The 26,660-nt window shown below is 40.1% G+C and overlaps 2 protein-coding genes across 2 annotated transcripts in view; one reads left to right on the top strand and one right to left on the bottom strand.

Moving 5' to 3' along the window:
• The window catches only part of ctnna2 (catenin (cadherin-associated protein), alpha 2), a 359,773-nt gene that overhangs the window by 111,184 nt on the left and 221,929 nt on the right, over positions 1-26,660 (bottom strand). The gene's annotated exons all lie outside the window — the stretch shown is intronic.
• On the top strand, positions 2,583-7,073 carry lrrtm1 (leucine rich repeat transmembrane neuronal 1). The gene has a single exon (XM_053479934.1). It carries the CDS (start codon positions 3,766-3,768, stop codon positions 5,338-5,340), a length of 1,575 nt encoding a protein of 524 aa, XP_053335909.1. The 5' UTR covers positions 2,583-3,765; the 3' UTR covers positions 5,341-7,073.

The following is a 26,660-nucleotide window of genomic DNA, read 5'->3' as shown; positions in this document are numbered from 1 at the left end:
CTAATTGCAAGCAGCAAAACTCAGCTATGGTTCTGGTCGTCAATAATCGATTAGCATTGTTGAGTGCCTGACCAGCTGAACCAGCACAAAGCCAGGACAAGCTACATTAATAGCAACCTAATACGAAATCCTTAACTCCATACATAGTACGGTCCATTTCCAAAATGAGTACCCTTTAGAAACAACCGGTGGAAACTCAGTGGTAGCTCAGAAGGTTAAGGCTCTGATTTACTGATCAGAAAGTTGATAGTTCTAGCCCCAACTCCACCAAGTTGCCACTGTTGGGTCCTTAAACAAGGCCCTTAACCCTATCTGCTCCAGGGGCACTTAGAATGACTGAGCTCTGACCCCACCTTCTTATTAAAATGTGCAGTAGTGTATATGGGACAACTAAAGGCATAACTTAGTGGGGGAAAAGTATCGCCCCATTTTTTTTGCCTTTTTAATAAGTCAGAGAAAACTCACAGCTTATCATATAAAAAAGTGATATGAATAGAATATATGAATAAGTGATATAAGAAATGTTAAAGTCTGACTATTACAATGTTCTGACACTGGAGACTCCTTCCTTACATGGTAAAAAAACGGAACAAAAAAGTAAACCCACATTATATACCGTAAAGGTTCCATCCATCTATGAACCTCTGTAGTCCAACTAGAGACAGTCAAGGCCGATTGTGATTCCCATTGTATTTATTCAACCGTTGTAAGACCTCTGGTCAACATTCACATGCTCACCATTTAGCCTAAGTCCTTGGAAACCATGGAAAAAACTAAGGGGAAGATGCAAACTCCATGTACTCAAACCCGTGGAGGGAATCACACCCGGACCCTGGGAGTGCAAGAATACAGCGGTAACCATTAAGCCACTGTGCTTACTATATCAAAAATTACATACTTTGCTTATTTCCATATAAATTATGTGTAGTAGCCCTCTGTAAGTCATTTTAGAAAACAATATTAGAGGCTCCTGAGTGGCACAGCGTTAACAAGCTCAAGTTTGAATCCCTGGTGATGCCGTAGCCAACTGCAGCTGGAGAGCCGTGATAGAGAGCTGACTGGCCGAGCCCTCTCAGCCATCAAAACATTCTATCACTCTGACATCGATCATGGGGACGCTAGACAATCATGAGGTCATGCAAGCGGAAGGACTGGATAGCGCTATCCTCCGAGTGTGTCAAGCAGTTCGAAAAGATGCGGTTCGCTGATGTCTCAGAGGAAGCATGTGATAGCCTTCGCCCTCCCTGGTAATGAATCAATACCTTCGGACCAATCAGAAATAAGATCTATATTAAAGTACAAAATAATAAGCTTTTCTTTCCCCTGACAGATCGGAACATAGAGAATCCACTGTTGTTAGTTTTTTTTTTCTGCTTGCAGGCACAGAACAGCGAAGTGATTAGCAGTTAGCATGAGAAACCGTTGAGAAAATGACCGCTCCACCCATCCCCCCGAAATCTCTCCGCCGTCTCCGACTGTCTGATTAACTGATATTTCACAGCATGCTAAGCAGGGAAGAGAGTTGATGCTAACATTATGGCAGGCATCAGAAGAGAAGCGGCCAAACACACGCATGGGCACGCTTCATGCACAAGGAGTTTCACAGTTGATTGTCCTTGAAAATTAATCAGAATGAAATGACAAAGCCGTGGGTGGTGGTGGGCTTTAAGAGATCCGACGGCCTGATCACTAGGGCCTGGGACTCGGAGCGGAATATTTATTTAACGTGCCTTAAGTGGCAACAGATGATATCTGCATTCTGTCTGAACTCCAGGGCTTCAAAGTGCCGTGGTCAACAAGGCAAGACATACGATATGAAATGCAAATGTAGTGGTTTCCAAAGGGGAGGGCACTTAAGGGCAGACTGTAGTGCTCTGAACTCTGTTGGAGGCATTGTTTTTTCGTCATTACCGTAGCCAGTGAACAACTGATCAAAACCTTGAAAAGTCTGTTCATCTTTCGGAACAGTAATATTCCACTCCTGAATGCATTTTTATTTGTATTATTTTTAAATATGGGCGAGTTGGTGTGTCCAACTCCATGCCGCAGGGAACGTATGCAGAATACAATTTCATTAGAAGCCTGTGCCAAAAAAAAAAACAGAAAGAAAAGAGGGGAAAAAATGAGCAAATGGGATTGAATAAAACCAAAAAAGGAGAGGCAGATATATGGCTTGTTTCACTTCATTAGAGAGAAGCGGGTGGGAGGAGATAGAGACAGTGAACGACAGAGAGATGTAGCGATGGGAAGAAGGAGGAAGGGAAGGGAGTGTGTGTGGTGGGGGGAAAAGTGTGTGTGTATATATGGGTGTGTGTGTGTGTGTGTTAGGGGGTGTCTTTGGTTTCAACTGTTTGTTACATTTAAAGTACGCTAGCTGAATCCTGAGCCCTTTTGAATATGAAAATGTACCATACACTGTGAGAAATCAAGCAAAAGAGAGATGGAAAGAGCAGAGGGGGAGAAAAAAAAAGAGCGGAACAGAATAGCATGAGCAGGAGGAGGAGTGAGCAAAGCAAGTGATGCTGAGAGAGAGAGAGAGAGAGAGCGAGAGAGCTTGGCTGAATTGTGAGTGGCTCACGACACTTAGTGAACAGAAGGTGTTTCTGCATGCACTGGCATTGCACTACTCTGCTGCAAGGACTCCAGCTCATCTCTCTCTCTCTCTCTCTCTCGCTCTCTCTCTTTCCCTCTATCCTTCTTTCTCTTTTCTCTCCACAAACCAGCCCTTCCTTTCAGCCTCTAATGCCTCAGCATCTCTGCTCAGCAACAGCCTTTTGCTCATCCTACACAAAATGATGAGCGACTCTCAAAAGAGGGCTCACTGGAAACCGGGCTGAGACGACTTCGGACTATTGAAATAACAAACAAAAGAACACCAAAAAAAAAAAAAAAAGAGAGAGAGAGAGAAGGGGAGAAAGAAAAAAAATGCCAAGGCAACTAGCATTCGTCTCAGACGTGCACTCGTTTCCGAGGAGCTGTCCGCCAAGAGAATGATGACTGGTCCGGATGGATACGAGCCACGCAGCTTGCCGACAGCTTCAAGTGACGGACTTTAATTTGCGTCAACAATTCAACAAAGTCGGTTACACGCGAGGAAAAAAGAGTTCTCTTTGAGTTACGCGTTTGTGTGCGTGCGTGTGTGTGTGTGTGTATTTTTTTCCCCCCATCTTCTCATCTCGCTCTAATCAGCGCAGCAGTCACTGCAGAGAAGCAGGAGAGGGAGGACTGTGCTCATGCATGCAGTCTGGGCAGCTTGCATTTCCTGCGAGTGCACTGAATGCCACTTGGATTCCTCCTCTTTCTGTCTCTTTCACGCGAGGAGAACTAAGACATTGTAAGTCTGCCAGATTCTGGTCGCTGCTGAAAAGGAGGGGGGGGAGGCTGCATTTGTACCACACTGGGATCTTTTTTACATTCCCACCTAATTATTGCAGGCACAAAAGGAGCAGCTGAATAGAGGTTGTCAGCCTCTGGAGAAGCGGTGAGTAGGAATCCTGTTTTACGTGATTTAAGAAGAATGCTTTTTTACCCTCGGCTGTCTCTCCCTTCGCTTCCCAATCTAACATGATTGAAGTGACTTGCCGTTCCCCCGTATTGACTCTTTTCTTTTGCTTGCCCAGATTATCTTTCACTTTGAGTAACAAAACACCATCAGCTAAATCGCATTAACGAAAACAAAACAAACAAAAAAAAACATGTTGCTCAAAATGAGACAAATCTAAAAAGATTCAATGAACTTCTTCTTCACGACACTGCAGGATATTCATGCTAATGGATTTCCTTCTAATTGGTCTGTATTTAAAGTGGACGCTAAGAAAGCCCCCTGGGTTGTTCCTCTGCTCTCTGGGCATCCTTTTGAAAATGGTTCCCCTGGTGGGGGGGAGCTGTCCGAGGCTGTGCCGCTGCGACAGCAAGCTCCTCTACTGTGAGGGGCTCAACTTGACAGACATTCCCCACAACCTAAGCAGCGCCACCGGCTTGTCTCTGCGGGAGAACAACATCTCGGAGCTGCGCGAGGGGCACTTTATCGGCCTGTCGCAGCTCACCTGGCTGTACTTGGATCATAATAACATCGAGTACGTGGAGGAGAGCGCCTTCGAAAGGCTGCGGAGGATTAAAGAATTGGACCTGAGCACCAATCGGATAGAGAGCCTGTCTAACGGAACATTCAGACCCCTACCCAATCTGCGCATCTTGGATTTATCCTACAACAGACTGCAGTCTCTGGAGCCAGACCTTTTCCATGGACTTAGGAAGCTTACTAATTTGCATTTACGGTACAATGCCCTAAAATTCGTGCCAGTACGGATCTTTCAGGACTGCAGGAGCATGCAGTTTCTGGATTTGGGCTACAACCAGCTGCAGAGCCTGGCCCGGAACTCATTCGCTGGTCTTTTTAAGCTGACTGAGCTGCATCTGGAGCACAACGAGCTGGTGAAAATCAACCTGGCCCACTTCCCCCGCCTCATCTCACTGCGCACACTCTACATGCGTAATAACAAGGCCACAATTGTGGTCAGCACCCTAGACTGGACCTGGCACTTCCTGGAAAAGATTGATTTCTCAAACAATGAGATTGAATACATCGAGCCTCATGTCTTTGAGAGTGTGCCCAACATCAAGGAGCTCATGCTGGACTCTAATAAGCTGACATATGTGGACCAGCGCATTCTGGGCTCCTGGACATCTCTGGGGAGTATCACCTTGTCCGGGAATGCATGGGAATGCAGCCGCAATGTGTGTGCCCTGGCCTCCTGGCTGAGCAGCTTCCAGGGCCAACGTGACAGTGCCTTGCAGTGTGCCAGCCCAGACATGGCCCAAGGCGAGGACATCCTGGATGCCGTGTATGCCTTCCAGCTGTGCGAGGATGGCGTCGAGGTCACCACTCAAATCTACACAGCCACCAGAGACCTGGCCAGAGGCTCCATTTTTAAAGGTCCTACTAGGACACCATATGACTTACAAGACATGGAGGGTGGTGAGATAGTGACAAATTCCTTCACAGTGACTTCAGCCACCGATGACCTGGAGAGCACCATGCAGATCCACAAGGTAGTAACAGGCACCATGGCACTCATCTTCTCATTTCTGATTGTAGTGCTGATGCTCTATGTGTCTTGGAAGTGTTTCCCAGCTGGCGTAAGGCAGATGAGACAGTGCTTCAGCAACCAGCGACGCAAGCAGAAACAAAAGCAGACCATGCAGCAGATGGCCACCATGTCCACCCCTGAATACTATGTTGATTACAAACCCAACCATATCGAGGGGGCCCTCGTCATTATCAATGAATACGGATCCTGCACTTGCCAGCAACAGGCATCTCGGGAGTGTGAGGTGTGACATTCTGGCTGCTGGATAACTTGCAATCGCAAATTTTGTTGGATCAATGTACATGGGACACGCTTTTACACTGCATTACACTGTGCTGCTTTCTCAAGGAGGCTTGATGGCACATTTGGGGGGAAAAAAAGGACAAGGCCAAGGATTTACAGCAAATCTTAAATGGTTTTTCGACAGACCTGGTTTTGGGACTGGTTTACTGTACAAGCAAGAACGAGAACCTTCCTTTTGAGGAATACAGGGACTAATCAAGGTCAAGTTGTGAAGCGTGGATATTTGAGCTTTAATATGTCTTTCTACACCAGAAGATTTAAAGCTTATGAGGACATTGATGAAAACATGCTTTTTTTTTTCCATTGTGGTATCAAAAATCTAAATGGGTTTAAAAAAAATTTAAATGAGACAAGTATGTGTAAAATATGTTAAACTTGCAGAAGAGTGGGAAATAAAAATACAAGAAGCTATCTTATTTCTTTTGTAAATTATGGAAGAATCAAATGTTTAAATAAATCTAAAGAAAAAAAAGCAATTCACAGTAGTCAGGTCTGGAAATAATCTAAGGGTAGGATTTGCAGGGTGATGATGATATATTTACAAAGGCGGTCTCGTCACATGGTTTTGAAATGTCAAGTCTTAATCTGAAATTTTGAATTCAGATCTCCCCCTTGCTTTCTCTTTCTCTCTCTCAACCTGCTTCTCACCGTATGTGAGGGATAATCACTGTGCAGATTTGACGTTACTGTTGTCTTTGCTTTTTTTACGTACCCCCTATCTATGTCCCTCCCCTTACCCATTGAGCTTATTAGCAGAGGAACGAGAAAAAGGGGACGCATGACACATCCAAATCGGGTAGTGAACCATCTTTTACATGATGCGATATTTGTGTTTTAAAAACCAGGCCGAGGGTGTTTAAAGGCTCAATCCCATGAGCTTATTGCTGTCTCATGCTTGACAGAAGTGAAATCAGAACGAGACCAAACAAAGCCTTAATACTCAGCTAGAAATGATGGTTATCCGGCAGTTCTACTGTGAACCTTTAAGAAATGAGCCTACTATATATCTATAAAAAAAAAGAGTCTCCTTTTTTCCTTTTATCCTTTAAGGTGCTTGTTGAGTGAGCGTTGGCAGGCATAGACGTGTATCCCCTGGCATTGGCAGATTGACAGAAAGGAGATGGTGGTTTTGTGAAAGAAGGTGTAGACTGCTCTCTAGTGTCCCAGCACCAGCAGTAGCGAGAGCAAGCCCTTGACGCTTCTTACCTTTCCATGTGTGAGACTGCGGGTGTGCTCGTTTGCTCGGTGGCAAAACCCTTGCATTCAGAACACACACACACACACACACACACAAACACACACACATAAGACGGTCAGAGCAAGTAAACAAGAGAGAAGCTCTGAAGCAAAATGTTGGTCTACTGTCACGCACAGCATTACCGGATCTTGCTATCATGGCCATGGCGAAGGGGCGAAGGGGCTCGAGCTGAATGGGTCCGAATGTGTCTTTATATCCAATTATTTAAACGTGGATTATGAAATTCATGTTCTAGACTGTTCTTTTGACTGCATGTGTGGCTTGAAAAAGACAAAAAAAACAGATTTTAAAAAATGACAGAAACTGTGAAGAGACCTGAGCAGGGATTTTTATAAAGCTACAAACAGATGAACCCCAAACGCCATCGAGACTTGATTTCAATCGAACTGTCCTATTTTCAACACTGTATTTCACCACAAAGAGCTAAGCCAAAATAAATTCTTGAAACGTATCCCGATTGTTTGTATCTTATGCTGAAATGTGACGCGTTATTCATATTCCAATGCCATATGCACATGTTTTCAGGTTGAAGGCTTCTGATCCTTGAGATAATTGATTGCTCTTCAGCTCGAAACACCGGATACAGTTTGTGTGTGGGGGGGGGAGAAGAAACAAAGGGCTAGCGTGTAACTACGAGTCTCATCGTGTGGTTGCACATGCAGGATGACAGATGCAGGGAAAAGCATTGTTGATGCTCATGATCTTCCTTTCATGCCGCTCTATTGAGTGCTGAGAAACAATAAGCTCTGAATAAGACGATACAAGCATGGTCCCGCTCCACAAACAACAACGTGCTCGAGATTTGTCAAGGACTCTAGTATGCGATTTCACTCGTTCCCACTTTGTAATGATGAATATTGTGCCTCCCCTTATGATAATCCTCCTCATTCCCATCCCACACATCACTTCTGCCCTATTTTTAGGCCCCCTCGGCTTGCTCTGTATCAATGTTGCATAGTCTGGGAACTCAGCGGCCAACGATGGGTTGGCAGCGCTATTGATTTCCGCTCCCTAGATTTCTGAAGGGGTCATGAATATTTGAGGAGGTGGGACGCTGAGGCCGCAGTCGAACCGCAAAACTTCCTATTGCGTGTAATAGAAAAAACAAAACGAGGCTGAGCTGAAGATTTCGCTCACACCAGAGCTTATTTTTCCTCACAATCAAAAAGTTAGCATGGTGAATAGAATCTGCCATGACGCTTACCTAATGTACACCCGCTTGTTTTTTCCCCTTGAGAGCTCTTGTATAATTAGAATCCAAAAGGAAGCCATGAAGGTTATCAACTTTTTCACATTTGTGTGAAGCTGCTACATAGACAATGAACTTGTACATGTTTAATTAAAAGTAAAAAAAAAAAAACCCTATTAATGAAAGTAGCATCACTGGCAATTTATTTATTTTTTTTACTACCACCATGGTTTATTTAGGTAATGTGGGCGGTCTCTGTGTTTTAAAGTTCCTGGAAGTAGTCAACTGTTAGGCTGGTTGGGGTGGGGGTTCGGGTGGGGGGGTGTCAAGTGTACAGTACTGTGCAAAAGTCTTAACGTAAATTACATTACAATGCAAAGTGCCTAAAAACCGCTTGTTTATGTAACAACCTCAGCAGCAGCCTCATTTCCCCTCCCGTCTGTTCCAACCCCTCAGTGTTCAGCATCACCAGTATACTATGCTTTTAATGCCCGACTGATCCATAGGTCACTGTGTGGCTTAACAAATAAAAAGCATTACTCTGAAACTGCTCACGACACAGGGGCTGGACTCAAAAGGAATGAGGGAGAAAATCTTTCCAAGAACGAGAGCCAAAAACATCATTCAGAAGAATATAGCCTCAAGGCTACCTAAAAATAACAAAAATTTAGAAAGTCTGGCACTTTTGAAGCACAATAAGAAAAAAAAAATTGAGAGAAATCAAACTTTTGCACAGGACGGTACGGAATACTGAAGTGGACTGGATGCTAAATTGTATAAAACTGAACCAGGAAACCATTATGTTTTATTAACTATCATCATAAAGCTAAAATGTAATTTCATTTATCACGAACCGACCAAAAAGCCCGGTGTCTGGAACACCTTGAACACAACGCGTCCTTGAAAACAGAACACTGAAGACACACCGATGGGACAGCAAATGAGACAGACATTTAAATTTCCTTTTACGACAATTTGCCCAAATTCACTCATTAAACACATTTTAATTGGTTGGGAGATTATACAGAATGAGACTAATCATTGTGTTAAGTCTGTATTTTCCATTATGCCCAGTGAAAGGTGAAAATTTCCCAGTGGTGTTAACTAGACTCCATTCAGATGACAGCTTTGAAGGATGAGCTGCTGCTAAACGGTAACGCTCACTGATTCCTCCACCACTTCCGCTGCGGTCGATCGTATTAACACCAGCATGAGCAGAAATAGAAGATGGACTCTGCTAAAAACGATCCGAAACTTTGGACTTTTTGAAATTGAAATTGTTTTACATATGTTTACAAAATAGATGAAAAGGAGGAACAAAAAGGAATATTTAATAAGGACGGATCTACAGTAGTGCTGATATGGTTCATTAGTATTGTGTGTGTGTGTGTGTGTGTGTGTTAAGCACTTGGCTAGCAGCCTTAAAGAGCCACCAAGAGTTTAGAGAGAGAATTTTTAATTAATTGTGCATGATGTAAGTTTAGTTTTAACTACTGGATTTCATTTAATCATGAAAAAAAAACAGAGTTTTAACAACTGAAATAACAATTTTTTTTTTTTTTCTAATTTGAAATTAAAATAGTCACATAACTGCAAAATTTAATAAATAACAAATGAATGGAAAGACAGCCAAAGCACTGAATCGCTCAGAAACCATTTACAAAGATGTTGTGTTTTAAGTGTTAACCTTTTAGTTCTAACCTAAACATTATATAAACTTTTTTTGATAGATTTAAATTATTTGTAAATTTGCATTTTAATTATATACATCATTTTCTTTTAGATGTCAATCACATTTAAAAAAAAAAAATTGCTTATTTTATTAAATTGTTCAAAAGATGAACATTTAAACATGAATTATTAATTTATATATATATATAATAAATAATAATCCATTTATTTATTTACAATAATGGAATTAATTAAGTCCTTCATTTATTCATTCATTTCAATGTAAAAATCCCATCCTGAAAACTCACATTTTTTTTCCTTTCTTTAATTGCATTCTTTAAACGAGTGTGTAAACGAGCGTGTAAACACTTAGTAGTGTGTGTGTGTGTGTGTGTGTGTGTGTGTGTGACCTACTGTAATAGATTAAAGTTCTACTTAGGAAGCATCCTGACCAGTAGAAGCGCTTATTTATAAAAATAAATTAATAAATAAATAAAAGAAAGGTCTGAACGTTGGTCAGAACTCGCTCTTTTAGTGATAATTTTACTTTTTTTATCATGGGTCAATCTCCTGCAGTCCTTAAGTTCTCCTTTCTCCTGAAGTTTAATCTGCACCATCAGTGAATCTAAAAGTTGAGTAAAAGTGATGTTATGAACAGTTATGTGTGGGATTTAATAATCTACTTTAAAATAATCTACTAATGCGCTACTGTCTCAATGTAAACAAACACCTGCACCAATAGATATTAATTAGAAAAGATAAAGTGAATATTTTGACTGGGATTAGTTCATATTTTCACTTTGGCTGAAATAACAGCGCTGAAGTGGTATAAGTGAATTTTAACACGCTGGAGTGGTTTTAAGACAAAACTTCATCTTTATCCTTTTATCTCCTTTTTCCATTTCTCATCTGTGATTCACTCTCCGATTACCGAACAGGGAGTGTATTTGTCTGAGCACCAAAGAAGGACAACTTAGTGTAAACAAGGCGTAAGATACTCAACCTTACAGAATGGGATTTCTTTGTATTAATAAGTTAGACAGAGAGTTCTGCTGTACAGAGAGACACACAGACATGTACGTGGGCTTCAACCTCTTATAATAATAATAATAATAATAATAATAATAATATCACTTAATACATTAAAGATCAGCATTATATTTTTCAGATTTAACCTTTTAACTCATTCTAACTCTTTTCTAAACTCTTTTCCTGTCAATTGAATAATAAATAAATCAGAATATTTAAAGAAATGCCTGAATTAAATATGAAATTATTAAATAGAACACATGTACATGTCCTGCTCTGGCTCTGGTTTCCACTTCTCATTTTAAAGGCAATATAACTTAAGACTGCATAACAAAGACTCTAACAAATGGAAAACAAAACAAGAGAAAAAACAAAGAGAAATCACAAAATACAGAAATACATTTCAGCACTTCTTATGTAACGATAATGACTCATAGTGAACTGTTAACCGTTCTAATTTTCCTCAGACATAAACAACACCTTAATTGTTTATCAGCGTGAAGCCGGCTCTAATGTTCCGCATAACAAAAGCATCACTTCGGTGGAAAATGTAAAGAAGCACATTTCTGGCTGAACCCCAGTCTTATCCGAGCAGTTCTACTTACTCTGTATGTGTGTGTGTGTGTGTGTGTGTGTGTGTTTGTGCTCACGATTGTCTCCGTGTTTGAATATTGGAGCAGACATGCGAGCAGGGATGTGGAGACGAGCGTTCTGTCATCTCCGTCATTTCGGAGACACACAGACAATAAGCAAAGGCAATAATCTCACTCTAGGCTAATTAAGAGATGATTCAAAGGCAGTCGGGGCATTTTGTACCATGAGTCAGTTTTACATAAAGTCTCTGAGACACCAAAGGGTAAAAGCGCACATGAACTTCCTAACATCTCCGAAACATCTACGCGAGCTTCTCTAACAGGATTGGATTGATCTAAATAACATGTCTGGGGTTTTTTTTCTTTTTTTTTTACAGTATGTTCACTTTATTTATTGTGCATTTCTAACTAATGGTGTAACATAGAGGGTGTATTCAATGCTTACAGACTTGTTAAAATAATTCAGCGCAAACTAAGGCTAAAGTCTGATCTACTGACCAAATCTGATTTAACATGACCCATGTCTGAACAAATCATGCTCCTAATCTGTTTTTTTTTTGTTTGTTTTTTTAGCGTTGTTTCCTTTTTAATCCAACCCAAACAAAACTAAAACATGTTTCTCCTTACTTGGAAAAAGAAAGGGGCGTCTGATTAAGTAGCACATATGAAAGTGATAAACATAGGAATCAAAAAGATCAGATTCTATGTGGTTTAAGCTGTTCACACTTGCAGGGTAAAAATTGGATTTAGGAGTTAACGCAGATACAATTATGTTAATTTGAATTTGAAATTTGTGTGCTTTCTATTTAAAAAAAAGTCTATAAATTTAAATAAATTCTTTTAAAGTTAAACTTGGGTCATTTCTACCTTAAACTGTAGCGTGAAGTCATGAAGTTTTAGCAACAAATGTCAAATAGAAGGTGGAGTCAATGCAAAGAGGTTAATATGAGGGTTTATGCAGAAGGTGCAATAAAAACAGTGGTGGCAATGCAAAAGTTCTGACTTTTAATAAAAAATATATAAACTAATTAGGAACCCGTACAGATTGTACTCGTACTCGTGTAATATTATAAATGGGAGAGAATCTGATTTTACAATGAATTTATTTGTCTGTTTTTTGTTTTGCGTTACGACTTAAACATGTACAGTAACACAAAGGGCAGAATGGGTAGAATAAGATTCATTTAAATATGCAAATTAAAATGTTGTGATTTTTCTCTCCAAACTCTGAAATAGTCATAACGAGAAATTTATTTAAAAAAATACACATTTTAGGAGTTTTAAATAAAAAAGTGTTAAATAAGGATAAATTCAGAGCGATCAATCGATCTAGTGTATGTACATTTTAGTATGAAATTTGTTTGTTTTTCATCTCAAAAGTGTGAAACAGCAGGTGGATTCAATGCAAAAAAATTTTTTTTATCAAACGTAGGACTTTCGGCAAGAGAACTATGTTTAAACTGGTACAAACGAATTGCAGGTGTTTAATTTGAAGACAAATAAATGAATAAATAAATAAATAAATAAATAATTCTGCTCGATTTTCTAAAAATCATCTCAGTTGTTTAACGTGTAGCATCAACATTAGGAATTTAAAGTTTACTGCAGGAAAATGTGAGTATTTGTTGCATGTTCGTATTAACAATGCAAACATCACTTAAAAAAAATTAAACATACTGTACACACACTTTTATTTTGTGCATCCATCATATTTTGAATGTTTTCGAATCTTTTATTTAAAATTATGCTTGAGTTCCAGATTTACGCAGATTAAGTTTGTATTTTTGTTTTTAAAATATTTACTGTACATTTTTAATTGAAATTCTAATTTAGTTTTTACAGACTTCATCATGATACATTATTTATTTTTAGAATGTATTTATTGATTGCATTTTTTATATTTTTACCTTTTTTTGCTACTTTGCTCATATAATGCATTTTCACTTGTATATTAAATCATAATTTATTACATGATTTATTCTCGATCTTAACCCTTTTTTTTTCTTTTTTAAAGAATGAAAATCTCAATTAATGTTTCCTCCGCCTGACGCATGATGTCAAATACTCAATTATTCCTGTTAATAAACCTCCACAGGCCTATGAGCGCTCCTCACTCGAGCTTGTGAGCTGACATTTCGGTTGATTTCCTTCTTTTCATCTTTGTTTCTCTCCTCCTCTTCCTCCATCTTCACCAGCCTGATCAGTTTAACCAGCGTCTAACCCGAACCTCATCCTTCTTGTCACCGGCGTCACGGGATTCATCATGGTTTGCGTCAGGGCCGTGAGTAACGAGCACTTCCCTCCGGCACACACAGCCGTGCTGCCAGGAAGACGTCGAGCTGCACACTGAGATGTTTTATAGATCTCAGAGATGAGCTGTGAACGCTTATTTGCACGGCTTAGCTGACGACGTTCATTTCCATAGAACAACACGGGCGTTTTGGTTTCTATCACGGAGCGACGGCAAATCACAGCGAGCGGGAACGTCGTGGGTGGATTATAAACGACGCTGCAAATCACACGAGAGAAACTTATTGGAACGACAATCACAGCTAATATGGATTACGGAGAAAAAACATATGAGTATATAGCAACAGCATGGGACGGATGATGAACGATATGAGTGTTTACACACCTACAGGGCTTTTATGTTAAACATGGAACAAATTGTGGGTTAAGTCATGAATCATGTAGAAGGGCAGAGTCAAGGCTTACAAAGAGGATTATCTCTCTCTCTCTCTCTCTCTCTTTCTCTCTCTTTCTTTCTTCCTCTCTTTTACATTTTTAAACAAAAAGAAAACCTTACCAGCTTCAATCTTCCCAAAATATCTTTTTGAATTCTTTTCAGAATTGTAGTTTTCAATGTATTTAATGATTCATTCTCTTTGGCATTTATCCTGGATCCCAGGGGCCATATGGATGAGCAGGGTACACCCCCTTTAATACGATGATAATCCATCGCATGGCACAAATGCACACAAATCCAATCGCGCACACACACACACACACACACACACACACACACACACACACACACACTATGGGCAATTTGGAAACACCAGTCAGTCTACATATAATTTTTTTGGAATGTAGGAGGAGACCAGAGTACCCGGAGGAAACGCACTAAGAACAGGGAGAACAGGCAAACTCCACCACAATACACCATGGTGCCACCTTAGTTTTTATTGATTGATTTATTTTTTTTTTATTTGTATCTTTTTTCATTTATTATATTTGCGTTTCTCCTTTTTTAATATTTATGCATATATTTTTTCCACATGTTTTTGCATATTTGTTTGTTAGACCTGCAGGTGAAGCGGTACAAGAAATAATGATCAGCTATTTTGCTGAAATAGAAAATGGGGGGAAATGTGAATAAATAAATAAATAAAAATAAATATAATGGGCAAGAGAAATAGAGAAAAAAATAATGGACTAAAGCTGCTCTCTCTTAAATAAACCCATGTTGTGGAGCTAAGTAAGAAACAGATAAACCAACTGACCAACCAACAAACGAATCAGACAACCAACCAACCAAACAAACAACAACCGAACAACCAACCAACCAAACAACTGACCAACAAACCAATCAGCCAACCAACTGACCAACAACGAACCAACCAAACAAACAACAACCGAACAACCAACCAACTGACCAACAACCAACCAAACAAACAAACAACAACCAACCAACCAACCAACAAACCAATCAGACAACCAACCAACCAACCAAACAACCAACCAACCAACCAACCAAACAACCAACCAACAAACCAATCAGACAACCAACCAACCAACCAAACAGACAACCAACCAACCAAACAACAAACCAATCAGACAACCAACCAACCAACCAAACAAACAACCAACCAACCAAACAACCAACAAACAAACTAATCAGACAACCAACCAACCAATCAAACAAACAACCAACCAACCAAACAACCAACAAACAAACTAATCAGACAACCAACCAACCAATCAAACAACCAACCAGCCACTCAACCAACTGACCAACAACCAACCAAACAGACAAACAACAATCAATCAACCAACCAACCAAACAACCTCCCACCAACCGTTTAAACAAACAACTAAACAACCAACAACCAAACAATCAACCAACAAACTGACCAACCAACCAAACAAACAAACAACCAGCAACCAACCAAACAAACAACAACTAACCAAACAAACAACAAACCGACCAACCGACAAAACAAACAACTTACTAACCAAATAAACAAACACTGTTGGTCCAATGAAGAAAATACAAACCTTGAACAATGACATGAGATGCTACTGTATGTAATTAAATCAATAAATAGAACAACATTTAGTGATAATGTGACTTTAAATAAAATAAAATTTTTATTTGTCACATACACAGTACGATATGCGGTGAAATGCTTAATTCTTCGCATATCCCAGCTTCTTATTGGTAGACAGGAGTCAGAGCACAGGGTCAGCCCATGATACAGCACCCCTGGAGCAGACAGGGCTAAGGGCCTTGCTCAAGGGCCCAACAGCGGCAGCCTGGTGGAGCTGGGACTCGAACCACCCGATCTTCCGATCGACAAGCAAAATCAAAGCACTCCTACTGGTGAAGTAAACAGGGTTTGACACAAGTGATGGCCCGATGACCCGATCCCAGTAAAATATATACAGTATGTCGGGTCCTGTTCTGGTCCTGTTTTGGTCATCTGGCCACATCACACACACACACACACACACACACACACTTAATCCTTCTCCTTCTTGCAGAAATTATTCAACCAGCCAAAATATTCCTGCAAATTTACTCAGTGTTTTTTTCTTCTTCTTCTTGTAATGATGAATAAAATACAGCTAAATAACGCTGAATGAGAGGCCGTGCCGCTGCTCACACACTCAGAAATCACACGAATCACACTTCAATATCCGCTTAAGTTCCCCTCGCAGCACAGGGTTTACAGTTAATGAGTGATTTTTATGTTGTTGTTGCTTTTCTGCTATCAATGCTGAAAAAAGTGAAGCAGCTAAACTAGCGTACTAGATTGTACATGAGGTCATGATGCTGTGTTCTATTTATACGCAGTAAAGGAGGGCAGAAGCACACCGGGTCCTGTGCAGCCCCAACCTCAAGCATCGGTACCTACTGTATGATGGGGCACGGCTTCAATTCCAGGTGAAATAATTCCGCTCACTGTTGGGTGAGGATGTGTGCAATAATAACAACAACAACAACAACAATAATAATAATAATAATAACAATAATATTAATTATAAATAAAAATTATTTAAATAAATAAAAAGTTACATTTTCAGTATTGCTTTCGCATCCTGCCTACGTTTAACTCCTTATATGAACAAAGTTCTCAATCAATTAAATTTAATAAGTATCAATTATTTATTTATATATTTATTTATTTATTTATTTTAAACCAACTGATTTGACTTAAGTGAAAGAGCAACATTCACTTTTACGCAAATTTCATATCCAGCAGAACCACGGCATACAAATGTCATTTGTTCTGGAGTCGTTAATGCGAAAGTTTGTATTGCAATACGGATTTTCTCATAAGAAATAATGTAAATGCAGATACTCCATTCCAGGCACCCAGAAATATTTTAAAAAGTGTGGAAAAAGCATGCCGCTTTTACATGCATCCCAAAGGCAAGGTTGGTAAAATCCATAAACCTGCTTCACTTGGCTTTCCATTGACACACACACATGCATTTCGGCTCAGTTTCTTAGTTCGTAGGCCAAAAATGCTTCATATGCCGATGCAAATTTCTTGAAAATTGTATTTCTTAAAGCAAAAATTCATAATGGAAGGCATTTGTGTGCTATGTCCACTGTTCACACTTAGGCCAGGATTGAAATACAAATCTGGCATCGGATCCGTGAAAACCTCCGGAGTAGATGGAGCGAGACGTGAAGCGAGAGAGAGGAGAGGAAAAGTAGAAGAGTTTACTGCGAACAAAATCAGGATGCTGAGCTGAATGGAAGAGAGAGAGAGAGGGAGAGCCACAGGGACGATGAGAATCGATACTCCATCATCTGTCCTCCGTCACTCTTCCTCAGCTTTCACTCTTCCTCATTCAGACCTGTTCACTTTCACTTCAATTATTCCACCGTATCGTTCCCTTCTTACTGAAACGTTTCGGAGTTTAAAACTTAAGAAATAATAAACTGAAATATAAGAAATATTATTTAACCACTATATATACATATATATATATATATATATATATATATATATATATATACTGAATATGATATAATACACGCCAGTAGGGGGCGCTTTTTCACACTTCAGTTATCAATTTGGATGCTACAGGTCGTTTGTGGGCATGGCTAAACGCTAGTGCTATGAGCATGCTTTGCTGATTATTTATCACTATACATTAGTATACAAATACACTATTTGATTTGGCAAAAATAAAAAAATAAATCACAAGGGTGCACATCGCCACCTACGGGACTTAAGTAGAACAACTAATACCATAACATATATTTGATTTCAGTCATTATTGTTCTCATAATGATGCTGAGCCCCACTAGTTTGTAACACACACAGACACAGACGGTACGCTACCGGACACATCGTACTTTTCTCTTTATTAAGAGAAGACTCGGGGGCCGGCTCAGGGTTTGACGCATCCCAAACCAAACAGCCTCCTGTTGTGTCCGTGTTTGTGTTTGAACTGCTCTCATCTCTCAAAACCTCGCTCAGATATCAGAGTCATTTTTCTACACACACAACATCAAAGAAGTTCGTTCTCCAGAGCGGACCGGCATAAGACATGGTGATTATGCTGGGATACGACAACAGCTGCTGGTGATCGCAAACCCATTGAAGCCAAGGGCCCTGTGCATACACAAGCTCTCTCTCTCTCTCTCTCTCTCTCATACTGAACAAAAACATGCACTGTTCTATACGACACACACTGGTCCATACAACACACACCATCACACTTACCGTAGCAACACAAACACACTTACACTCAACAAACACTTATTACATGAAAGAAAACAAACTTACCTATGTTGAGAGAGGAGGTGAGAGAGGCAGGGAGTGTAGGAAGTACAAAGAGGGAGAGAGAAAGAGAAAAACAAAGAAAAAGGTCAGAAAGAACATGCTTAGAGTAAACATGAGAAATGTAAGCAGTAAGCTTTTTTTAATGACTTCTGTTGAGAGTTTGGGGAAAAAACAACATGACACTCTGATAACCACACAAATGACCTAATCTAATCAACACTAGACTAACCTGACCCAATCTACCCTTACCCAACCCCTCCTATCCTAACCTAATATACCCTAGTCTAAACCAATCCACCCTGACCTACAGTAACTCAATACAGCCAGCCCAATCCCAATACCTGTATAAACTAACATGACCCAATCCAACCAACCCTGCTATAACCTAACCTAACTCAACCATAGTCAAACTAATTTACTGTCACATGACCTAATCCACCCTAATTTAACTCAATCTAATTTAACCCAACCCAACCTAGAGTAACATGACCTAATCCAATCCATCTCAACCCTACTTAACCCATTCTGGCTTAACCCAATGCAACTTAAACTAACCCAGGCTAAAGTAAACTAATACAATCCAAGCTAACATAACCCACATCAGGCCAAGATAAACTAACCCAACTTAGTCTAACTCAACTTAAGACGAACTAACCCAACAAATCCCAAACTAATCAAACCAAAGCTAAGCTAACACGACCCAAAGCAACCTAGTCAAACCTAACCCATCCTTATCTAATAAAACCTAACCCAAGACAACCTAACCTCATGCCAAGCCAACCTAACCCAACCTAACCAAACCTCACCTAACCTAACCTAACCTAACCTAACCCAACCCAACCTATCCTAACCTAATCTATCATAACCTAACCTAACCTAACCCAACCCAACCTAACCTAACCTATCATAACCTAGCCTAACCTAACCTAACCTAACCTAACCTAACCTAACATATCATAACCTAACCTAACCTAACCTCACCTAACCCAACCTAACCTAACCTAACCTAACCTAATCCAACCTAACCAAACCTAACCTAACCTAACCTAACCTAACCCAACCCAACCCAACCTATCATAACCTAACCTAAACTAACCTATCATAACCTAGCCTAACCTAGCATAAGCCAATATAACTTAACCTAGCCCTCCCTCCTCCCATCCCTTCATTGATTTATCTGTTCCTTCCTTCCTACTTTTATTTACATTGTGTTCATAGAAAAAAAGAAGAAAAATACGTCCCTTAAAAAATAAATCTACTTATTTTCTTTGTAATTCCATCTTACAAAAAATAGTAGATAACAGCGCATCTTTTGCGTGGAAAGTATTTACATCACACCCGTACTGTGTGTCAGGATAATTCCTAAGGTTGTTGAGAAGAGCGATGAGGGCCGAGTGGTGCCAGGCATTGCCCTCTGCACACTGTCTGATTACATTCACTGCACCGAGCAAAGATTTATTCCGCTTATGAAAGGAAGTGGTGCCAGTTAGCAACTGCTCTCCCCTGACACGTGAGATCTCTATTTCCACCCACATCTATCCACACCCACACACACACACACACACATTCAAATCCATCCAAAAGGTAAAGAGATAAATATGAATGTTTACTCTGGAGATGATCTTCAGCAGCTCAGATTCCATTACAGTAAAAACGTCAGTGTAGGCAAAAGCCACAATAACAGCTTCTATGTTATGAAGTCACTACCTCTGAGGAAAGCATCAATATAAAGGTGACTCCACAAATGTCTCTCTGATATTATATTTACACAAATAAGCGGTGTGCTGCATAAGTATTCACCTGCCTGAACCTCTCCACATTTTGTAGTGTTCCAACTTGAACCTGGACTGCTTTTCCTTGGCACTGAAATCATTCATCTAACCAAAATATCCCATTTTATTGAAGCTCACTAAATTCCTGCACAACCTGTTTATTAGTTCTGGTGCTACATAAAATTAGTTGGGTTCCTGGAAACACCTAAGACCCATGTTGAAGCAACATCATGAGGAACACCACCCTTGGTGGCACTGAAGAAACGACAGGAGGGAGTGATGGAGATGTTAACGTTCCTTCAAGAGTTACAAGGATACAGTGAGAACATCAGAGGGATAACCCATGTTTGATGTTTTGGAGATAAAGTCAGAGAGGCCAGTTTGAGGTGGTTTGGACATGTTCAGAGGAGAGATTGTGAATATTTTGGTAGAAGGATACTGATGTTGGAACTGCCAGCCAGGAGGTCTAGAGGAAGACCAAAGAGTAGATTTATAAATGTAGTGAGAGAGGACATGAAGTTAGTTGGTGTGAGAAGAGAGGATACAGTGGATAGGGTTAGCTAGGTTTAACCTTGGACTACTCCTCTGACAAATGTTCTCTCATGATGGATGGTCTCTTCTAGATATAATATTTCCTCTTGATACCCTTTTAATAAGAGATGGCCATGCTTGTTACGTTGACGCAAACACATTGAGAACCATAGAAGCCCTATGACACTTGGAGTTATGCTGTCGGTGATGGTAGAATAAACACGCAGATAAATTTGCAACTTTACAAACATCTCCATTTTGCACTCAATCCAAACCCTGAGTTTTGACTGTCAAAGGCTGGTGAGAAGAATGATCGATCCTGGGTTCGATGTCTGGCTTTACATGTGCAGGAATCCGTGGTTTGTGAATGTGTATTATTGCATGAGTGTTTTTACCTCCAGGCTGAACATAACTCAATTACACTAATTATTGATTGCGTACGCTTCAATATTTTATTTTCATGTAATTCCATAATCACACGTCGATATATGAATTCATCTGTGGCATGTTAACATGCATCACCATTTTTTAAGCTATTATTAATAATGTTCTCGGTGCCAACTGAATCCATGAGCAGCGCTAACTTCATTACGTTTAAAGGTAGACTTGATGTATACATTATGAAGAAGATTGGGCTACTGTTTGCCTGAGGATATTTAGTTTGGGGAACAAAAATGAACTATCAAAATAAAAACAGTACAAATGGCTTATGGTGCTTAAAATTGATCAAAGAGTGGTCAGTTGTTGGTTGTTGTTTTTTTTGTTTTTGGCTTTGCTCCTTCTTATCAATTAGTAGTTTTATCCTCAAAGACCAAACCAATGGGCAGAGCTTATGTTAATGACCTCTCGACTTGTGATTCAGTAAACTTAATGCTATCAACTGATATTGTAATGGAGGTGTTTATCAGGGCACCATGTTATAAATTGGGGAAATATAATCAACTCAGGCAGCATGGTGGTGTAGTGGTTACATTTAGGCATTTTGGCAGATGATCTTATCCAGAGCGACTTACATTCTTTATCTCGTTACATATCTGAGCAGTTGAGGGTTAAGGGCCTTGCTCAAGGGCCCAAGAGTGGCAACTTGGTGGTTGTGGGGTTTGAACATTGGATCTTCCGAACCGTAGTCCAATGCAATAACCACTGAGCTACCACTGACCCCCCTGGTTAGCACTGTCGCCTTGTACCTCCAGGGTCTGGGTTCGATTCCAGGCCAGGCTCGATTCCCAGCTCTGTGTGCATGGAGTTCGCATGTTCTCCACGTGCTTGGTGGGTTTCCTCCCACAGTCCAAATGTAGGTTAGGCTGATTGGCGTTCCCAAATTGCCCGTAGGGTGTGAATGAGTAATAATCAACTGAGAAATTTTTATGCATGGTTATACACGAGAAAAAGTGTAAAACTGTAGGAGTAGCCAGGATTGGTCTGCATTTCTTGAGTGAAGAAATACCCATCCAGTCTGTACCTCCATACTGTAACTGCATACACTATCACTCACTCACCCATCGTTCATACCGCTTTATCCTGTATTCAGGGTCTCAGGGGGCCTGGAGCATAGCCCGGGAGGCTTAGGGCACGAGGCAGGGTACACCCTGGACAAGGTGCCAATCCAGGGCACACACACATACACTCACTCAAGAACTCTGGACAATTTGGGAACGCCAATTAGCCTAATCTGCATGTCTTTGGACTGTGGGAGGAAACCGGAGTACACAGAAACCCAACAAGCATAGGGAGAACATGCAAAATCCATGCACACAGATACGGGAATCGAGTATGGCCAGGAATCAAATCGAACCAGGACCCTGCAAGGCCACAGTGCTAACCACTGACAATCTTTTGAATCTGAAATCTTTTGTAATCTGATTTGAGGAAAAGATAATGCAAACACACAAATTCACAGATAGCTACAGCAGTTACACTGGCAAAAAGTGACAGGTTGATTGAGAAGAATAATTAATTCCAATTATCCAGTCAGTTCAGGGGCTCAAACTGTTGAGGATCTGGTAGGCTGATGGGAGTGTCAGGGAGTTTAAACCTAACCACCGCCGTGTCGCCACTGTTTGACCTTTGAGCAATACTCTTAACTCGGACTGCTCAAATGTTTACCCAGCTACAGTACTAAGAATCAGTTCCGGTACAGTACTAAGGCCAGAAAAACTGTGCAGGTTGTGACAGAATAAAGGAACAACCCCCCAGAATAAAGGCAAAGCAAAAATAAACAAATACTGTAACAAGGATTGATCAGAAGGTCCCTGATTCGAGCCGCGGCATTGTTTAGCTGTTGGGTTCTTGAACAGGGTCCTTCACCCTCAAATGCCTTGTAAGAAACTGTAAACACCTGCTACTACCCCAAGGGTGTGGAGTATTTATCATCTGATGCCACATGGATGGACCCTTACCCCCTTACCATATACAGTCAGTTCCGGTCAACTAATCTGATTGGATAAACCGTATCTGACCTCACATCAATGGAGTTCCCAAATGGAACAATAGTTTATTACACTAAAAACAGTACCTACTACTTCAACTACTGCAACATTGGTACACTTACTACCGACTGTCAATCCGTGTGTTACTATGGCAACACACAGTTCAGTGCTCTATCCAGTGCTAGCTTCTTTATAGAAGGGTTTCTATTAACCAAGCGAAAAATAAACCCTATTGTGTCTGAAATGTCAGCTACTTCATATTCATTTTGATATTAAAAGAACTTTATATAAAAGTAATATCACACTTGCGATCGTGCCTCTAGTCATGAGTATCAGCCTACGGCTTCATGCTCACAGCCGGATCAGAGCAATGCTGGTGGTTCAAATTACAGTACTCTGGCTTCATTAAAGCGTTTGGTAATAATAATAATAATAATAATAATAATAATAATAATAATAATCAGAAAGGTCAAGTTCCAAAAGAAAGCTGTTTATTTGCATGCGCGTTCTATAAGGAGCAGTTAGTGTATCCTGAATGAAGAGCACAGGTTATAAGAAAAACAGATCTAATGTGAAGTTTGTGCAAATTTGTATAAACTAGGCCAAAGTGGTTTCATTTTATTTGATTTTACGCAAACAAAGTAAAATACAATAATAGAAATGCTAACTCTTGCTTTACCCTGAACTGAAACCTTGAAACTTTTTATCTGTTTTTTTTTTTCTCCATTTTTTATGAATGTGCAAGCGCCAGACCATGTTGGTAAAAAAAAAAAAGAAAAAAAGAAGAAGAAGTAAAAAGCCTATTTGAAGAGCTACTATAAAGCGCTGCACTCTGACACACTGATGTATTTTTACAGACAGAACTCCTGCCTGCGCACAATGGAACTAAAATGGGATGTTGAGTTTCTATCGCCATTATTAGTCACCTAGTCTTTATGGGAATTTTTACAAAGCCACAAAGTACCTGTTCCACATATTGGCTCAAAGGAAGCCTCCAGATACCTCGCATCTCTGAAAGACCTTCACACAGTCGAACGCGTGGAAAGAATGATCATGAGGCAAGAGAGAAGAAAGAGAGGGAAAAAAGGAGAACAGAAACAGGTTGTGATTGTATGTGGAAATATAGGAAGAAGGAAAAGAGGAAAATGAAGGAAGAGAAGGAAACACGGTAAGCAGGAAGAAAAAGTTAGGAAGGAGGGATGGGGGTAGGGAATAGGAAAACAAGTAAGAAGAGTAAAGGAACGGTATAGAACGGAGAAGAGAAAAAGGAAAGGAAACAGGAGGAGTGAAAGGAAAGAAAAGAAACACAAATGAAATGAAAGAAGGGGAAAGGAAACAGGAGGAGTGAAAGAAATCAAAGGAACTGAACCAGAAGGAAAGGATAAAGGAGGAGTGAACGGACAGGAACAGAAATGGAAGTTAATAAAAGGGAAGGAAAAGATGGGAAAGAAGAGGAGAAAAAACAAAAGGAAAGAAAAGAAAGCAGCAGAAAAGAAAGAGAAAAGAAAAGGGGAGGAACAGAAATGAAAGGAAGTGTAAGCAGAAGAAGGGAAAGGGAATGGGAAGAAGAGAAGAGGAAATTAAAGAAAATAAACTAAATGGAAAAATAACTAAAAGGAGAAAGAAGGAAAGTAAAAGAGAAGCATGTAAAGGGAAGTGAAGAAAAAGACAGGGAAGGAGAAAAAAGAGAGTAAATAGATGGACAGAAAGGAGAAAAGAATAGAAGAGGAGAGGAAAGGAAAGAAGAGTGCATTCCCAGAACCCTCATCTTCACGAAACAGGGGTGTGGACAGGGGGATGGTATACAGTATGTCATTTAAGCACTAAGTCTATGTGCTGCACGTACTGTATCGACTCCCGACACCTCACATCCCTAAAAGACCTTCAGACCGGGAAACCCGTGGAGGGAATGATCATGAGAGAGAGAGAGCTAGAGAAACAGAGAGGCTGGAGTGACAGTCGGACTGAACACCGAAGTCACTGCCACCGCGCCGGTCGACCCGAGCTCACGCTACAGCTTCATCGCAGGAATACACGAGCATGAATCACTTTCAAAGTCCTTGTCAGTCACGACAAGGAGATGACGCGGAGCATGTCTAGCAGCGAAAAACGCCGCCTCGGGCCATGACGGAGAGACTGGGATTTACTACAGAGGAAGAGAAGAAAGGATCATCACATCTCTCCTGCTTACCACATAGAGAGCTGGAGGTCTGTCTCGCCAGTTGACCCCGTCTATCAAATCTTTTATTCTGTTTTTCCGTTGATCTATAAAGGCCACGTACATTTAAAGTGCCACATCTAACATGATCCTCTGGGGGGGGGGGGGTTGTGGATCCAACGTCAGACTTTGACATGATGAAATCCGCCTTGGTAATTGAGTTAGAAATATAACAAAATTGAATTTCCTCAACCGAATGTTCCTCTAAGCGGCGTAGTCAACTGTTGCTCCGCTTGGCAATGCGAACTGCGCAGTCTTCTAATCTGCCACGCTTGGTTGGCGGCTTAATTGCGGTTACGAAGGGTCTCTGTTTATTAAACAGACCAAACTCGCCTTTTGAACGATCGAAAAACAAAACAGGAAGCAGTCGTTGGATGGGAGCCTTCAAAGGGCAACGTCAAGCGTCTGGGCGCATCGTCAAGGACACGCGCGAGCCAAATCAAATCAGGCGGAACGCTGAAAATAAAGCCAACCAAAACAACTGTAATTGCACAAAGCCACTGCTAATTACCAATGAGTGCATGAGGCCAAGTTTCAGTGACGGAGAGGAGAAGGAGGGAAAAGCGAGGAGGAAGGAAAGGGGGAGGAAGGCAAGGAGAGAAGAGCGGCAGGAAAGTGTAAAGGTGAAGAAAGAGTAAAAAAGTAAAGAAAGTAATCGGCAGGTACGATATACTGTAGATAGGAAAGAAGGACTCGAAGGAGTGGAATCTTCAATAATGAAGATTAATAATGACAGAAAAGAAAGAACAGAGTCGTTAAGAATGAACAAAGAAAACAAGAAAAGAAAGGAAAGGAAGTAAATGACGAGCAAGAGAAAAGAAAGAAAGGTAGAACACGAATAATTAATGGAAGGATGGAGTGGATGAAAACTAAGGAAACAAGGATGACTAAGAGGTAATAATAGAAAAGGAAATGAATGAACAAGGTCATTAGGAATGAATAGAGGAAACAAGAACGAGACAGAAATGAGGGATGAAGGGAAAAGAGGAGAGAGAGAGAGAAGGTTAAAATAAAGAGAAGAAAATTTCTACATGGAAAGAAATAAATAGAAATAAAAAGGTGGTAAAGAAAGAAGTAAAGGAGTGCATGTGGGGAGGAATGGAGCGTACAAAAATGAATAGAGGAAACAAGAAAGAAAAGAAAAGAAAGTAAATAACAAGCAATAGAGAGGATGGAAAATAAATAATTAATGGACGGATACTGAAGGTAAAAAAAAAAACATGGAAAGGAAACATGGATGACGAAGACAGGTGGTAATAGAAAAGAAAAGGAAAGAAAGCAACACGATCATTAAGAATTAACAGAGGAAAAAAGAAATGGACAGAAAGGTTGAGAAAAAAACAGAATAAAAAAAATGACAAGAAATAGGAAAAAGAAGGAAAGGACAGAGAGTTAAATGTTTAAAGAAAAACGTAAAAAAATGAAACATTTAAAAATAAAAGTTAAAGAAAATAAAAAATTAATAAAGTAAAGAAATTAAATAATAGATATGCCATAAAAAAGGAAAGGAAAGACAACTAGGACATGCAAAGATAAAGAAAGAAAGTAACGG

This window comes from Clarias gariepinus, chromosome 20 (genome assembly GCF_024256425.1).
Source record: "Clarias gariepinus isolate MV-2021 ecotype Netherlands chromosome 20, CGAR_prim_01v2, whole genome shotgun sequence".
NCBI lineage: Eukaryota > Metazoa > Chordata > Actinopteri > Siluriformes > Clariidae > Clarias > Clarias gariepinus.
Note: the sequence above shows the minus strand (reverse complement) of the source record. Positions and strands in the feature narration are given on the sequence as shown.

Bases quoted from the DNA above. Each gene is read 5' to 3' on its own strand.
- lrrtm1 (XM_053479934.1), top strand. From the start codon at position 3,766: ATGCTAATGGATTTCCTTCTAATTGGTCTGTATTTAAAGTGGACGCTA.